This window comes from Lipophrys pholis (genome assembly GCF_963383615.2).
Source record: "Lipophrys pholis genome assembly, chromosome: 1".
Lineage (NCBI taxonomy): Eukaryota > Metazoa > Chordata > Actinopteri > Blenniiformes > Blenniidae > Lipophrys > Lipophrys pholis.
In genome coordinates, this window is record NC_137635.1 from 20,457,209 (window position 1) to 20,475,396 (window position 18,188).

General features: G+C 39.7%; 1 protein-coding gene across 2 annotated transcripts; it reads right to left on the reverse strand.

Moving 5' to 3' along the window:
- Window positions 1-20: 20 nt before the first annotated feature.
- entpd1 (ectonucleoside triphosphate diphosphohydrolase 1) lies at window positions 21-17,488 on the reverse strand. Of its 2 annotated transcripts, none has more exons than XM_080466631.1 (10): window positions 17,298-17,488; window positions 7,965-8,092; window positions 7,408-7,525; window positions 5,675-5,825; window positions 5,171-5,330; window positions 4,846-5,049; window positions 4,400-4,657; window positions 2,206-2,319; window positions 1,934-2,071; window positions 21-751 (listed from the first exon to the last, which is right to left on the reverse strand). In XM_080466631.1, exons 1-10 carry the CDS (start codon window positions 17,311-17,313, stop codon window positions 545-547), a joined length of 1,494 nt encoding a protein of 497 aa, XP_080322757.1. In that variant the 5' UTR covers window positions 17,314-17,488; the 3' UTR covers window positions 21-544. The 2 variants fall into 2 exon arrangements, with proteins under 2 accessions (XP_080322757.1, XP_080322758.1); XM_080466632.1 differs by lacking the exon at window positions 17,298-17,488 and adding an exon at window positions 9,229-9,253.
- Window positions 17,489-18,188: the final 700 nt, after the last annotated feature.

Below are 18,188 nucleotides of genomic sequence, written 5' to 3' on the forward strand. Positions count from 1 at the left end.
ATAAAAAATAAGATACAACATTAAACATTAAATAATTGTTTATGTTATACATGTGTACAAGTGACAATCAAATTTAACATTTTATATAAACGTGGGTTATTTTATTTATACAGATATATATATTCACATTGTATTTTAAGACATACATGCAGACTGATGGGAGTTCACGCACACATTCAGACATGCATTCGGATTCACACCTCTCACACGCACAAGCAAACACACGCACACACACAAGGTGAATAGAAGAAGATGTCCTTCAAACAGGGAAGCAGAGCTCCCTCCCAGTGTGCTAAAACATCTGTCCTTCTGGAAAAAAAAAAAAATTCTTGAATCCATGTCAGCTCCAGGAGTGTTTTATGCAACATGTGCTGACCTTTGATCTTCCTCCAAAAATGGGTAAAACATCCCACGTCATCACATGTACACACACACACACACACACACACACACACACACACACACACACACACACACACACACAGACCATGGCTAAAGCTCCTTCACTGATTCGCCACTCATAGATACAAATGACAGTGTGTGTTTATACGATTTCCGGCTGCTTGGAGCAGCGAGGCCAGAGAGGGCGCAGGCTGAGGATGAAGAGGACGAAGACCAATATTCCCATGATGGTGACTATGGAGACATACCCGGCATGGGGCAGGAGGGGTGAATCGGGAGCTTCAGCAGGGATCATGTTGGTCAGATTCAACATGTAGCCCAGTGTCCATCCTGCATCGCTGCCTTTTATCTGGAAACAAGACAGAAACTACATAAAAACACCTTGCAAGTATTGTAATTCACACATCATTTCAGGACATCGACCGCTCAACTTATTTATCCCTATAAAATGTGTATGTCTTGTCTTGTCCTTCAAATTATTAGTTAGTATAAAAACTATTGATGTTACTTGACTAGTATTGTTTTAATAATCTAAAGCGAAAGTAGCGATATTTGTGATGCAATGTGGGGAGTAAGAGTAAATATACTTGAATATGTCACTGCAGTACTGTAAAAAAGTGGTAACTTCTGTGACATGTTCACTCACATCTTGGTCCTTTTGACAGGAAGTTACTTGATGCTACCTCCTGCAGACCTTTTGAAATCTCTCTCTTACTGGGTTTTATTTTATTTTTATTTGCTTCCTTCTCGGACTCTGATAAGAACAATTTGGAAAGCAGCTGGTTCCCTTTTGGGCTGCTCCTCCTCATTGGGATACATGGTTGGTAAGTTTGGCAACTTGCTTCTCTGCTATGATCTGCTAATAATTTTATTGTAGCGAATATTATTTTGTTGAACTCTCAGGTGAGCAAAGTAGCTGAATCGGTAAAATCCTTCTCCTGATTTATTGTTTTTCATATTTCCCTCACTTGTATCTTTGCTGTGTATGGTTTTTGTCAATCATTTTTGAAAAACGCTATAGACGTCATTGATATTATTAGTTTGGTATCTTTCACTGACAGTTCATGCTTTTTGATCAGACTGGCCTACAAGGGAATCATGCTGGTCTATGCTGGTTTTAATATCAGAGCTTAAAGCTCTGACGAGCATAGCAACAAAGTGTAATCATGGAACATGTGGCCTTAATCAATAATTACTGATTCCCTCCATTGGAGGTATTTAAGATGTAAAATCTCCTTAATGTTCTATAATGTTCGACTGGCAGATTTGTAAAGAGAGTTCATCAGTTTAGTTGTTTTAAAGGAATCTTGTCCTTCCAGCTTCTGATTATCAAGCAGGAAATGGTTAACTGTTTTTGCTGGCTTGTCGTTGCGGCAGTATCTCCTTCACTTTTCAGATTTCTAAGTGTTTTCTGTGTGTATGGACACAGACAAAGCACATCAAGGTTTATTGTCAATGGGATGTGACCTCAATCAGACGGGGTTGGAGCTTTGGAGTGTGTGGAACATGAACCACATCAAGATCTACTGACCTTCTTGATGAATCTTATGTCGGAGTAGCTCTCTGAGGTAAAGTTGTATCCTTCTGTCAGCAGGGTGAGGATGTACGTGCCAGAAAAGCAGTACTCAGCCAGATATTTCACTTTTACTTCTGGATGTTGCTGGATTATCTGTTCAATTCAAATGCCATGATATCATCAGCGTACAATATAGGCAGGCTGGAGGACACAGATAAGACGTGGAAAAGAAAAAAAAAGGATGAATATGGCAGAACAGTTATTTTCTGAGATAAATGCGCTCTGACCTGATCCCACGAGGTAGCACAGTGTTGTCGTAGCTTTTCCTCCACTGCATCCAGAGGGATGGATGCATCAGTCAGATTCAGGAAATTCATCACAAAATAGTATGCAGAAAATGCCTGTAGAAAAACAAGAGAGTAAAAAAAATGAAACCTGCTGTGATATTAAGCCAATGCAGTAACCAGTTCATACATACTGAATTGTTATCGTGTGACAGATAAGACCCACTGACTCACACTTTATTACTGTTCACTTTGCAAGTTGATGCGAGGCCAAGATATTTATGGATGACAAAACTACATTGTGGGTGTTAATTAATAGTCTAGAAATCATTTTCTTGATCATTTAACATCTTGTTTTATTTATAGAATCTTATCGATAGGGAAACTAAAATCAAGTTAGCAAACTCTGAAAGAAGTTCCTGTTTTTAGAGGCGTTACTCTATTTTTGAACTTCTTCTCACTCTTGCATTTCCTCCAGAGATGATGTTTATTACTTTTGAGTAGTGATATCTGTGGGTTTTAAACATTTTTTAAATTAAGTTATCAAAAGATATTCAATTCCATGATGTCAGTATGAGTTATAGCAAAGATATGCACATTAATCTCACTTGAAATGTGAAACCCAGCAAATATGAAAAATCTTGCTTGTGAAGGAACTGTCAGAGTAGTTGCCATTCAGCCATAAAAAAAAAAGCATAGCAGTAGCTTCGTCATTTGTAACAGAATTATTATTCTTTGAATTTCTTTTGGTAGAAACTATTTACAAAATGTGTCTTGATTCTGACAGTGAAGAAAGATTTCCGAATGGTTTGGAATTGAAGAAATAGAAACATTTTCTCTGAGATATATCAGTGTTTATCACCTAAAAGCACTGGTGATTGTGTAATATTATGCTGTGTTCATAACTGAAAGCACAATTCATTGACTAAGGAATGATGAATGGCTCAAACGTAGGGGAATAGTTCACAATTACCTTATCAGCATATATAGTGATTGTCAGTACACTCAATGTAGGACTCAATGAATCTCAGTCATAATCCAAGCCCTTCTTAAAGTTATCAAATAAGACATTACCGGTAACGATTGATGAGCTTTACAGGTAATACAAATATCACTCCTATGGTGCCAGTTAGAGGATTTTAATTAGAATTCAGGTTTGTCTTTATACATAGACTTGTGTTTTACACTAAAGCTTATATAAGTTTTTAAATCCATTATACTTGCAACAAATTCAGTAATAAAAAACAAACAAGTATTTTCCCACCTACTTATTTCTTTTCATTAGGATTTCTTCTAAAAGAGAAATATAAACAAAAATCAAAGAAATGAAAAACTAAAGCCTCACACACGTACATACACGAGCTCTTGTCTACATCCTGCATTATGGTGTTTAAAGAGAAAAAACAAACAGCAAGAGACAACAACACAAGCTGCAATGACTGTACTGCAAATAAATGTTAAGTTGCCTTATCATAACAAACTCCTGTAGGTTCAGATTGGAGATGAATTTAGTGTCTCTGGACAAAGACGATATCTCAGAAAGTCTTCATATTCTGTTCATGTAATGCATAATTCATGTTCAAATTCAAACATGGACTATGCATTACTTTAAGATTTAAAATACAGTTGGAGAAAATAAAGTAACTGCTATTCCTGATTTTCCCCCACAGTGTCGCACCGTTTCATTAACTAACTGCAATGCTAATGCAACTATCTTAGAAACACTACAGTAAGAGGGATTTCAGATTTCCTGCATTTTCACAAAGAAGTTTCAGGTCATAGGGGCTTTTGTGAAAATGAGTTCAAAACATTTTGATCATTTTAGAATGTACTTCTTTACTCTAAAGCTAAGGGGAGAATTAGTTTTTATCTTATCATGTTTTTCATTGGTCAAACCCAAACAAACTTAAATGTTACACCTGAAGAAAAATGAGCTTGAGACCTCTAATGTGTTGCTTCTGAATTAGTTGCTTACATTTATTTAGTGTGTTTTAGCTTTTGCCAGTCAGCAGCTGTCGACTTACAGAGGCCTAAAGTTATTTCATACTTAATTACTTGCTGCGACTTGTTAAAATTCAAGGCTGTCATGTTCAGACTGTAAACATATATCTGCAACTGCTTTATATCTTGGAATAGTTTAAACAACCCCACTTTAAAGCAAATGAACCCACAAAGGTATTTGAGGTGGCAACGTTACCCCGAATGACCCCTGCAAATGTGGCTGGAAGACCCCGTTGAAGGAACACTGGCTGTATTTGCAGGAAGTGAAGTTGAAGACGGTTTTGACCACTTCCTGGCATTGTTGGAAGTTGCCAATCCCCCTGTGAGTAAAGACTTCAGGGGCTCCCAGTGGCTTCCTGTCTGACACACAGGGGCTGTCGTAGAGTTCAGAGTAGTACTTTGTCACACTGTAGCCTGGATGGAAACAGGGATCTAATATTGATGTTGGACCTGACTAGGAGAGAGAGTGAGATAAAGAGGTGTGACACAGACAGAGCGAGGAAGATAATTAAATCTTAAGTGTTACTGCATGTCTCAGCACATAATGTCTCTCACAGATGATCATGTCTCTAATTATCCAGGATTTGATTGGATTCAAACAGTCCATTAAAGTGGCATAAAAACTTAGATTCAGAAGTTTACCTGAGTCTGGCGCGCCAGCGACATTCGTAGGACTTGGTCTTTCCCGTAGCACAGGAAGCTGTGAGTGTAAAGATTGTAATCATTTCCATAGAGTCGGAAAGTGACGGAGTTGCCGGGCGACTCGGATCCGTCATAACCATCCGATACAAAGCTAATCTGAGTTGAAGCCCCGCCAAGGTCAAGAGCGCCTGTGGTTTCTAAGCCCTGCAGTGGAGACAAAAAGGCATTGACGTCAGTGCACAGCGGGACGAGCCCGATACACACAAAATACATCTAAAAGTAGACAAGCGTGCTCGGGCCTGTTTGTAGATCTGAACCTGCGAACCTGTTTGAGGCGATCGTCCAGGTAGTTCACTGTCACCCAGCCGAAGGCTCCCTCTTCCTGCCCGCTGAGTATCCGCGCGCCTTCATATGAGAAGGGGAACCTCTGCAGGGCTCGCTCCACAGCCTGAAACACTTTGTCTGACGCCGAGCTATTCTCCATGCTGCGTTTATACAAAGGACAAATTTATTACAGCGAGTCACATCCATAATTCAGATCGATACGGCAGCACATAAATAATAAATAGACTCTATTGCATATAATGGATGTGACAGTAACGTATTCACTTCCCTGGCAGGAAGGTTCATGTGGAAATAAATCACAAAGTTTGTGAATGAGGAAGGCTACAGAGAGCAGTGCATTAGCAGAGAGTGCAAACAGAATTTTCAGAGCTTGAACTTTGGGTAAAATCACATAATTACTGGACAGAAAGGGGATTTTCTGATCGATTAGCTTTATGGATTTCTTTTATGGCATGGTAGAAATGTGTGTATGAATGCAGCATACTTGAGCAGTCGCATTCCTGCAGTCGCTCCCAGATAGAGCGGCGTCTCAGGGTGTCTCATACTGGGGACCCACTGCTTGGCCTCCAGCATGCACAGCGTCAGAGACTCTCCCGCTTTCCACGGTTCAGACGCATAACTTGAAATGCCTTTACCTGCGAGGACCGACGAAATGTCAGGAGAAGGGTGAAGCTGTTCCGTCTAATTTTCGCCGGAATAATACTTAATACGAGGCGTGTAATCTAAAGAGCCAGCCTTCTTAGAAACTGAAGGTCATCGAGAAAAAAAGAATCAGAAACCCCAGAGAGAAGTCTTTGAAGAGACTGAAGAGTTGTCTGCTTCACTGTAAGTATGACTGATGAACAATCCCTTAAGCAAGGTTGTAATCCTGAAATTGCAGCTTGGGGTGTTCCTCATTATATTTGTTTCACAAAACATGTGTCATCATAGTGCTCATCATTTCATAGTACATTCAGTAGCATAAGAATTTTAACAGCTGGGAAAACAACAGAATCCTTGTAATACCATTTTTGATCATTATCTTATGTTATAAGAGCAGGTGGAAGATATGTGAAACACTGGAAATGTTCTTGATGAATTGAAACACAATAATAATGATATTTTGTTAATTTGCGTCACTGTTATCTGGTGCTTCTCTTGGTTTCGGACATCTTGTTCTGCTTTATACAACACTATGTTCACTTCAAAGGACTGAATACGTACAGATGTACGCCAAAAAAATCCTTTTCTCTTCATAACGCAGTGTGAGTGGCAAACTAACGTAGATGGATTCAGAAGAAAAAGATTTGTTATGAATCTCACTGACTGGTCAGCAGTTATTCGCAGGGTAAACTATGTCTCATACAGAATATTTGTGATGCATCGCTGACTCCTTGTTGGAAAGGTTTTCTTAAACAAAACCGTGCCTGGTTCTGCTTTCCCCCAGGCTACTGCAACACACAACATATCTAAGTCCTCAGGCTTTATGAAAGTAGGTTGAAAAAGATTTTTTTCTTGTCTACCAAGTAATTTCCAATGTTTCACTAATACAGTCTATCAGATAGTCTATTGAGAAAGCACAACTTAAAGTTCACCAACTTCCACTTCTGCGCTGAGTGGATCAGTATCCAAGTTTTCTGCCACAGAACAAACTCTGAATCATTATAATTCAATAATCAAAGCTTCATAAAACTCTTAATGTTGTTAGATAACATTTACAACTCCTAAGTGAAATAAATGGTAATTAGTTCTTTCCATTCCAACAAGCCACCGCATCTGAAGTTGTAAATGTTAATGAGTATTTAATAGATTCTGGCTGTAGATGCCCAACAGCTGTTTTAAACAAGAGAAGAGGTTTAGAGCTTAAACAATTAGAGGGTTAAGTGATAGTCAACAAAATGAAAACAAGATCTCATCTTGGACTTCTCCTTGAAAATTAGTTAATGAAATGAATCTCTAGTTCTCCCAGATGAACTGTATAATTACACAACAATAAGAATGAAGTCTGCTGAACGACATCAAAGTACAACTAAAGATATTTTAGCCTATGAAAAGCTAATTATTTAAATGAACATGTCAAATATTTCACATTATTTTACATTATGTCAGTTTGTATTAAGACATTGCGGAATGTCTTGCAGAATCAAAGTCTCTCCAACGTGGAACGTGTTTCAGTTAAATATTAGTACTTGAACTCGAGCACATGTGTAGAACATCTCGTTCAAGGTGTAACTGTACCTTTGACCTTGCAGGAATGTATCTGTTCAACTCTTCCTGTGTTGTTGTCCTTCTCTGCCGGCCACTCGTATATATAAAGGGCTGTGTGTGAAGAGCCGGCGTCCAGTACGATGCCATACTGAAGTGAAGACAAGAGCGGAGGGATTCAGTGTGTGATAGCCCGAGATGACTCCCATCTAAACGTGTCCTTTTTAAGCTTTTTCAGTGATGATTGCATGACCTCCAGACTAACTTCCCAGAACTATATCAGCAGTGTATTTTACTGTGCAAACAGGAACACGGTCACTTAGTTAAAGTGCATCCATAATAATATAATCAATATTAACTGTGAAACACAAACTGGATTTCTGAATATTGAAAACAACTGTGGTGATTTAACATCTTTGTCGAGACTCACCGGCCATATTTGGTGGTGGATTTCTAAAACCAGTTGAACAGATTGAGGTCATATTGACAGCACACCATATTTAGCTTTAGCACACTGGACTGTGATCCTGATGTAACTCAGTGAGCTCCCACGGATGGGAGTACGCTACAAGTGCTTCCATCCAACATACCTTGTACTTTTGGAGGAGAGGCTTGTTCTGCAAAACCGCTACTGTCACCAGGGCAACAATCGCTATGACACCAATCACAGTGATGATGATGGTGACAGGCGTGTGCCAGGGGTTCTTCTCTTTCATCTCTGAGAGCGGGGGCGGAAACACAGACAGACGGACGGACAGACAGGAAGGAGAGGCCGCAGGATTGCCGAAATAGAAAAGGGAAGATGAGGATACATTTGTAAATAGAAAGAAGATGTGCATTAGCGGGTCTTGCGTCCAGATGTGTGTTATGTCAGAGCATGTGCGTGTCTCGCTGGGCGAGCACGTCGTATTATGGTGGTGAGTTTTTAATTATGTTTTGTAACCAAGGACAATACAGGCATTACTTGTTTGAAGTCTCTGAGCTTATCCAAATTTGTCATCGATACGAACAGACTTTGTTGTTTCAGCCATTGTGAGTTTTTTTTAAAGGGAAGCCCATCAAAGCTTTTGGTAAATGATGAAAGATTAGCGACATTTCCATAATGGGCAAAGATTAAAAGGACATGATAAGTTTGACCGAGCTAATATGTTTATACAAACCAAGTGTGCATTGTGTTGGCTTCATGGAAAAAAAGTTCTTGGTAGTTAATTATGCCAGTATTCTGTTACAGGAATTGTTTCATACCTAAATATATATGTCTGAAATACCAGGTTCTACTTGTTATTTCCCATCAATTTGAAAGTACGGAGTAAAAACTGGGTTCACAAACACACCTACAAACACATACGAGCTTAAACATTCAAAGAATACAAAGAAGGAGAAAAGGGTGCGACAGACCGCTTTTAGTAGGTCACTTTTATAGGTCATGACAGATGCACAAAATACTCCATTGAAATCTAAAGTACACACATTCTTTCATAAATCTTGCTTGTATGCACATGGTTGTCTGAATATTACCAGAGTGAGAAAACTTGGAGAAAGTCTTAAGAAGCATTGCTGAGTAGTGACACACACACACACACACACACACACACACACACACACACACACACACACACACACACACACACACACACACACACACACACACACACACACACACACACACACACACACACACACACACACACACGGCTGTTGACATGGACTAAAGTGCAGCAAGTAGTTTTTCTGCTCCAGCAGACTGACAGTAAAGCTGACCTTTGCCTGCTGAAGGAAAACAGTGAGGCTGAAACTTAAAACACATGAAACCGGCGAGCCCATGCTGAACACAGAGCAAACGAGAGCACTTACCTCTGTCGTCTACTTCAATGAACTTGCCACTGACAGGGGAGGGAAAGAGAGGGAACATACAGAGAGAAAGAGGCAGCGCAAGAGAGGGAGAGAGGAAAGACAACAGCAGGGGAGGGAGGGAGAGGCAGGGAGTGAAAGCAAGTGGAAGAGAGAGGAAAATATGTGCAGGACAGACAGAGGGAGGCAGCAGGGTGATAAGATGAGGAGAGGTTTTTCCGTCGTGTCCGGACAGAGGATTAGAATAGAGCTGTGTGTGTGTGCGTTTGTGTGTTTCTAGTGGAGGGACTCTGAAACACTGAGTCTGGCATTTCCTCCCCAAGCTGGGGCAGCGAGGCTGGTCTCTATGGAGACACAGCTAAAGCCTGTTTGTGCGCGTGTCGGTGTGCATGTGGACCCCTTGGAAGGGACTCTCTCTCCCTCTCTGTAAACTAATGAACGTCACTCTCTGGAGCACTACTCTTTCCTCTTCTCTCTCTCTCTCTCCCTCTGTTCATTCTGTGGGATGCGTAGGAGGGAGGGGAAGTGGGGACTCCTTGTTTTTATTGCTGGCAGGCTGTGATGTCATTTCAGCATTTCAGTGACGGATCGGAATCCCCTCCTATTCTCTCTGTGTGTATGTGTGTGTGTGTGTGTGTGTGTGTGTGTGTGTGTGTGTGTGTGTGTGTGTGTGTGTGTGTGTGTGTGTGACTCGCCTGCAAATTTCTCGATCCATTCACAAATCCATTGTTAGTTTTCCTCCTTCTTAGCTCAGCAGAATTAGAACATTAAATAAATAAATATATAAAAAAAAGCTGTACACAACTCATATCTTTCAATACTTTGGCAATGATTGTCATTTCAGATCAGCTGTAATGATGAGTAGTATTTACCTTTTAATTAAAAAGCCTGTTTGACATAAATTTGTCTCCAAAAATCCTAGAATAGGCCACACAGTGTAGTGCTTTGCACTGTTTCCTCTCATGAATAATATCCCCAGCTTGGGAATTGCAGTTTGTTCCTGTGCTTGCATGGATTTTCTCTGGTTTCCTCCCACAGTCTAAAGACGTGTATTTGAGGTTAATTAGTGATAGTAAATCATAAGTGATTGTAGCCCATATCTGAGACGAAAAATGGTCATGCTTTGCTTTGCAGTGCACATCGTTCTCAGAGTGAGTCATATCGGCTCCATTCACTGTTTCTCATTTCATTGATCCTGATCAACCAGATGATAGTGGTGTACCTGAGACTGAACAGACCCTGAAACTGTCGTTTACAGTATTCAAATTTAGTGTGAAAGACAGATAGGTGAGCATCAATATGTCATTGTGGTGTTATCGAGTTACAGTAACCAATATTTGCTTTTTCTTGCAGAGAAACCTTCTCTGGAAGTTAATGAAGCAGCACATTCTCTCAAAAAGACAAAAACTAGTAGATTGACTTTGTAAAGACTTTTTTTTTTTTTTGTTGCAATTTTTACAGTTCAGCTGAACATGTCTTGTGACTGGAATATCTCATAGATTATCTCTTAATACTGGGGACTGAGGTTGAAGAGCATAACGCTCTCTGGCCTTGATCCTCCCATCCTGGCTTCGCACGTTTCCCCTCCACTTACCGTAAGTGACGCCATACCATTCTAGTACTTGCTGACTCAGATTGTTAATTTAGCTTTCAGTTCGTAGTGCTCGAATTTGGACCTTTCCTGTCATTGTTTTTAAAGCCAAAATGTATTTTCTTTTTCAATCACAATTCCAGGTGTAGTTTTTTTTAAGCTCTTTAGTTGCCTAAGCCCAGAAAAGCATGTCTTACATATGAAATCCTACCGTTGTTTTGTAATGGAGAAGCGTGAAAAAGGGCCAGCAACACATGACTTTTCTCTTAATACTTGTAGCACAGTTAAAACAGCATGGCTAATCTCTGGTAAAGAACTAAAGACAAAAAGGTTTCGCTCATTTGATTTCAGTAAAGTTTGAAATTAAAATCTGTTCAACGACAAGTGCTGCTGATGGCAGTTTATAAGAAGCATGAAGCAGCTACAGGAAATAGTACAACACTCCATAAATTTGTTGCAGGACATTCTTGGTTTTTTGATTGCTGGCAGCTTTCATACAATCACTGTCTAAACTGCTAACTCAGCGCATTTGGTCACCGTGCAGATGAGTAATGGTTTTATAGTGATGTGTCATTTTATAGAGCATGCATGAACAGTTTAATGTGGGAGAAAAAAGAAAACACATTTTTCTAACACATAATTCTTTGTTCAGTTAACTTGCTAACAATTTAAAATTTAATTCAGTTTATTTCATATTGATGATGCTTGAGGGTTTCGTCCATAGTCTGAGGCGATGGGCTTCATCAACCCCCACTTGGATAAATGTTAAAAGATGGATGTTCCGGTGATGTCGCTTGAATAATGTTCGTGTCCCTTCATGTAGATCCAACCACTAACCACAACAATCTGAGGCACATGACCAACGTCACACTTCAGTGGGATAATAGAAGTCATCAGGTCTTTCCTTGAAAGACTCAATGACGCAAGACTGAAACAACATCTGTTTGCGAAATACGTCTCCCCATGATTCACAAAGTCATAATGTCTCACATGTCTAAAATCTGAGAACCTTTGTAGTGTGTCTGCTGACAAAGTAAATAACCAGGCATCGCATTAATGAGTAACTCACTGGCAGCTGGCCCCAGTTTAGGCGAAAAAACCCCAAACTAAGAACATTCCCTTAACACAAATCCTAAAAGTATATCATGAAAAGGATCACAGATGAGCGTGAATCAATCTTAGTCACGCTCTTTCTTACATTTACTGTCATGTCGGAGTGTTAGACAACTCCAATGATCGTCTCTGTGTTCTAGATTGAAGTAGGAAAACACTACGTAATCCTCTGATGGTGTTGCTGTTGAAATCTGGCTAAACAAACGCAAACGAGGGCTCACAAACACACTTGTTTAGACAGAAAACAGAGCGACACATGTTAAGCACGTGAGATCATTGAGGATTTCTGCAAATATGTCTGCAGGCTTTCAGGCCATAGCGTTTTATGTTTATACTTGTGAGGAAGTTCGATAAAATCAAATAAACCAAGATGTCGTTGCAGTTACTAGTTACTTCTTTAAAAAGTAGTGGAGTTACTTTACTAGTAGGATTTGATCAATATGCAACATGACCTGTAATAAATAAACAGACGTTGAAGTATATGTTGTTAATGTCTTTTTTCCTTGGGATTTGCGCTTCTAAATAACAATATTCTTTCTTTGCTTGAACTGAATTTCTTTGTTTTCTGATGTTTTGATCCCATACTCGTCCTCAGTTCCAACCAGCAGCATTTCAATAGGGCAGCAGTCTGTTGACTTTGTAGCTTTTACTTCATTTGTGCTTTTGTGTCTTCTGACCTGTTGCCACCAGTTATGATGTAATGTTGAAATAATTGATCTGTTATGAACACAACTTAGTGCAGTAGGGTTTCATCTGAGCGTATAAATGTGTCAACATGCAGAGGATGTCTTTTGCAATATTTGTATTAAAAATGCTGTGACAATGACAACAAACAAAGCTGCTAATGCAGGCACTGCCAATACAAGGCCGGGGGCCCATCTTTCTTGTTGCCGTCAGTAAGACTGGTTTAGTTCAGGAATAAAGACATGAGATAATCATAGTGGCAGCAGCTCTGCAGCTCTACAGCTGTTCATGTAATGAATAACAAATGTGCTCACTGTGTAAAAGTCCTTTAATTATAACTGTGCTGCTCGTTTCATCATGGTAACCAGTGAGCAATAGCCAAAATTAGTTTTCTACAGTAACACTTTACTTTTGAACATGTTATTGCAATACATCCATCATTATCCTGTAGTGCTTATCACATTCAGGGTTATGGACTGCTGAATCTAATCCAAGTGTAACAGGTTGCCAGTTCATCGCTGACACAAACACATCCCTACATACAAGTACAGGTTGACCTGAATCCATGTTTTTTGGGCTGTGGAAGGAAACTGGAGTATCTAGAGATGTTCCAGCTGATGTGATTACATCCACATTTTTACCAATAAAAGTCAAAGTTTTAAAAAAAATGTATTATTAATATGAAACGTAAATGATTGCCTCCTGAACAGAAGGTTACATTAAGATAAAATAAGATAAGATATCCCTTTATTTATCTCGCATGTGGAGAAATTTGCAGTGGTACAACAGGATAGTAAAGAGAAAGAAGCACACATAGCAGGAACTAAAAAAAAGCAGATAAAAATACAATATAATAGAAAAATATGCACACGGTGCCTATAAGTGTGGACATGTACATTCTGAACATTCTGAATGTTTTAACAAAAAAATCTTCATCTTTACCCACAAACAACCAGGCAAGAAGTTGCCTTTATCTTTCTCTAGATTTTAATATTGGCTGACAACTTTATGGTGCATTACAACAATCTACCTGAAAGGTTGTTTCTCTCTCATCCCATTCATTCTGTTGCATTGTTTCTATGTCAGATTGGGAAGGAGAACTGCTACGCTGCTCACGTTAAGGGACTTTTTTTTAATTCGAGAATGAAGCATTAATCTGACCTGGGCATAATTTAAGCCTGTATATCCTGTATGAGGTGAAATCTACAAACAGCCATGCAATGAATGAGGCCCAACAATAAATGGCCCCGTCTTCAAAGTAGGCAAATAGGCCAAGGCATTCAAGCTCCGTCGTAAAGTCGCTTGTTCTCAGGAATACAAATTTGCAGACGCAACATTTTAAACACACAGACGTGCACAAGTTTATTTTTAATTTTCTTAGCCCCAGTTAACAAAGTGTAGTGAAAAGCTGAGACCAGGATGTCTCTAACTCAGACATGAGTAAAGTTGTAGGAAACAGAGAGCAGGAAGTGGAAGCATCTGCTATCGTTCACTGCAGATCCTCGAGCTGCAGGGTTTGTGTGATTGATTAAAATGTGTTTATCAAATGCATACAAGCTCAGTAGAGCTTGAAGCAAATCTCACTCATCAGAACAAAAACTGCTGGACGACTGTTTAAATGAGTCGGATCAAATGAGTTATCTAGAATAACGTTTAAATCAGGTTTGACTCAAAAAAACAACTTTCAGGACTCTTATCCTTTGTTTGCTGCCCCCACCCAGTTTCCTCTGGGTCGTTCACAACCTGTACATTTCAGCTTAAACTTAATGTTAATATAGTCAGTGCCAAACTTATTGAAATCATAAACTCAACACAAAAACAGGGTCCGAAATTCTGTGTTTTCACAAGTTACAGGACAGTTAACAAACACAGGTCCACCCAGGTGGAATAAACTTTACAGTTTTGTCTATCTGTCTTTATCAGCTGAAGCAGGTCCAGTCTTAGATTTCTTTTCAATGACATAACAGAGTCTCCACCCTGATTGAAGTGAAACTTCAGGGCCATAAATATTGTCACATAAATATTCAGAGGGAAATGAGAATAGGAGATGAGGGGTGTTGTTTTCAATCAGCCCATCCAGTGAGGGCTGAAGGCTGGGTGACACATGTGGGAATGTACTGTGCGGTTTTGTAATGACGGAAAGACCAGACAACAACTTCCCCGCGAGGCAGGTCTTACATTTGTTGTTCTGCTTTGGTGGTAAGACGTCAAAAGCTTTTAGACCGGTGTGTTCTTGCAGTAAATACAAACTGTAAATCAAGCCACAAAGTAAAACTATGAGCTCATAATATCTATTTCAGAGGGAAATTTCCAACTAACACACCTCATCTAAAACTTTGCAAAGAAGTGCAATGTTTTTTGAGGTGTTGTATAAAAATAAGTAACCTGTGATAAATGACAATTTTTTAAACCTGTAATATAATTCAAAATAAATATCTGAAATGTATTATTTGTGCCCAGAGGATCTCCAGGTTTTAGTCCTGGCTGTGGGCCTTTCTTTGCTAAGTTTGCATGTTGTCCCTGTGCATGCATAGGTTTTCTCTTGTTTCCCTGGGATTCTAAATTGCCGGTAGATGTGAGTGTCGGCCTCTCTGTCAAGCTCCCTGCAACCCTGAGTTTGATGATTCACTATAGCAGACGGATGTATAATGGTCGATAGAAATGTTTCACACAGATCATTTCATACACTGCTTTTTTATACCTGACGTACTGTCGGCCACAGTGAACGAATTCCCTGACCCAGTGTGGGAAACATGCATATCCACTCACAAAAATCAATGTAACCTGCCCCCCTCGCTGGTAAACAAATCTAGCATCCCCTCACACATCCCACAGGACTGGGCCTCAGCGTCCTTGAGTTGTTATTCAGCTTCTCTGCTTCGAGTTTCACTTCATCATGTTGGCCTTGCCTGTTGTGTCCACATTTGTCCCAACTCTTCAGAGACAACATCCCTCACTTGGCAGTTCTGTGAACACGCCTGTCACTGCAATTGTGTAACAACACTGTTGCATCTGGAGAAAAGGGAACTTCTGAAAGTGTCATGTGATGAATCAACTGAGGAAGCATCTCCGCTTGCGACAGGGAAGTGGTCCACCCTGACCCTGCAAGACAGACGGGCACCGACCCTGAACTGTGCTCATCTCCTTTGACCTTATGCAGAGAATGAACAATCTGCTGTTGTTTTGGCTTGAAGCATGTAGTTAAATATGTCTTGTGCTTAAAGTGAATGAAAAAGTTACCAGAGAGTGACGTTTTACCCCACACCAGCTGCCCAATCTTAACATCCTGATTAGGTATCACCAGAAATATGAACAAATTTTGACTTTTGTGTACATTTTTAGGATTATTTCAACCCACGCCTCAACAACTACACACTGATATGATAGCAACCAAATTGGAGGTTGATATGCAAATAAACAAACCTGTGACACTTTATTTAGGGAGTTTATATGTTTCACCTGTTGGTTTTATCCCAGAGTCCAAAAATACACATATTAGATAAACTGGCGACTTAATCACAAAAACAAACACATTTCACACATAATTTACTCTGTATTTATATCTCAATCATGATAAATTTGCAATCTATTGTGCGGCGTGACGACAGTCCAATACATTATCATATATTAAATATATAATATTTGTGGTTTTCACAGTAGAACTACAATAGGACTATGGACATTTCAAAGTATTTATTAGTTCAGTTTAGCAGACAGGATAGTCTATATATAGAGCTATCTTATTTACTGTTGAGTTCAACATTGAAAAGTTTATTGATAATATTGTATTGATTGATTGATTAAAATGTTTATTTTGAATAAGGTACGAAAACAAATAAGGAAAAAAAAATTAACAACAAAGTTTTCCTCTCAAATAAATAAATAAATGAATAACAGTAATAATAATATAAAATAAATCAAGAAAAACATCGTCAGATAATATTGTATGTGTGCATTAAAAGGTCAAACTGTGTGGAGGTAAAACAGATTGAACTTGTAATATTCACAAGAATAAAGAAGATATTGAATTAAATAATCAGAATAAAATGTCTTATTTGGGGCAGTGGGCTTGTCACTGTGAGTCTGCTCCACATGTACATGTTGATCACATTAAAAATTGCTGAAACTAACTGTCTTATTGCCTTGTGGAGCCATTAATCTAAATATTGATTTACAATGACAGATATATTGGCAATTAAACTTTAACCAACCCCCATTAGGTGTATTCATCTAATCAGTTAAGATTGCACAGTTATCCTCGGCCACATGCAACTTTGCCTGAAGATAAACTCTGAACCTCACACAATCTCTCCGTATGCGATTGCCACCGTGTTTATTTTCAGTCATGCAATCACACACTGACGCTCAATATCTCACATGTACAACACACACACATCATCACCTGCTTTTTGCCGTCCGGACACATGCTATGGAAAAGTCACACACTTGCCCCACACTACTACTCTGCTGCTACATGCAGTGAAACAGGACACACACTCAGAAGAGAACACACACACTCACCTGATCCCTAACAATTACTGTACTGAGATGGGAACACTGGGTGCAGAGGATTCCCTGTTGCTGTGTGTGTGTGTGTGTGTGTGTGTGTGTGTGTGTGTGTGTGTGTGTGTGTGTGTGTGTGTGTGTGTGTGTGTGTGTGTGCCAGTCATAGCAGTACACCTACCTCTTTGTGCAGACATGGGTTCTTTCTCAGCAGCACCACAATGCTCTTCCTATTCTTTGCCCCCTCTCTCTTCTCTCCTCTGTCTTCCCTCTCTCTCTCTCTCTCTCTCTCTCTCTCTCTCTCTTTCTCTCTCTGGTATCACAGCTCTCTGCTCAGCCTGACGTTTTTCAGCACCTCCTTTCACATACACTAGCTTTATTGGGAGAAGCAGAGCCTACCTCCTGCTCAGCCCACTCCCCTTCTTCCTTGTTGCTCTCTCTCTCTCTCTCTCTCTCTCTCTCTCTCTCTCTCTCTCTCTCTCTCTCTCTCTCTCTCTCTCTCTCTCTCTCTCTCTCTCTCTCTCTCTCACCACCTTTGTCATTCCCTTTGCCACTTTCACTCTTTTTACATGCCCCCTCCCCTGCCCCTTTTAATCTTCTATATATCTCCCGCTCTATTCCACTGGTGTCTTTTTTATCATTTTCCTTATGCCTCTTCTTCTATGTCATTGTCTCTGTGTTGTAGTGTATAAGTGGGTCAAACATGAAAGCAGTGTTAGATCTTGATGGGAGCTGAACCTGGAGGGTTATTAGAGAGAAAGCAGCTGGTGAACTCACTCTCCTCCTTAAATCCTTCATACCCGGCACTCTACATTTTACAGATGGAATCTGAATTTCCTAAAAAAACAACAACCAAAAAACAGGTGTCTTAATGGATCGACTGAAGTACATAACCTCTAATGGACACCTCAAAATCAGCGTTATGCAAGATTTTCTTACACGGCTACATTTCTCCATGCAGAGTGATACAGCGCTGCTGGTACAGGATGACCACAATACCAGGGTCATGAGTTGGACACAGCTACCTGTGTGCTGTGTTTGTGTGAGTTTCGTACAAATGTTTAACAAGGTT

Bases quoted from the DNA above. Each gene is read 5' to 3' on its own strand.
- entpd1 (XM_080466631.1), bottom strand. The intron at 2,320-4,399 runs GTAACGTTGCCA...GTTTTTCTACAG, and splicing joins ATTTGCAGGGGTCATTCGGG to GCATTTTCTGCATACTATTT. The intron at 2,072-2,205 runs GTCAGAGCGCAT...TGAATTGAACAG, and splicing joins GTGCTACCTCGTGGGATCAG to ATAATCCAGCAACATCCAGA.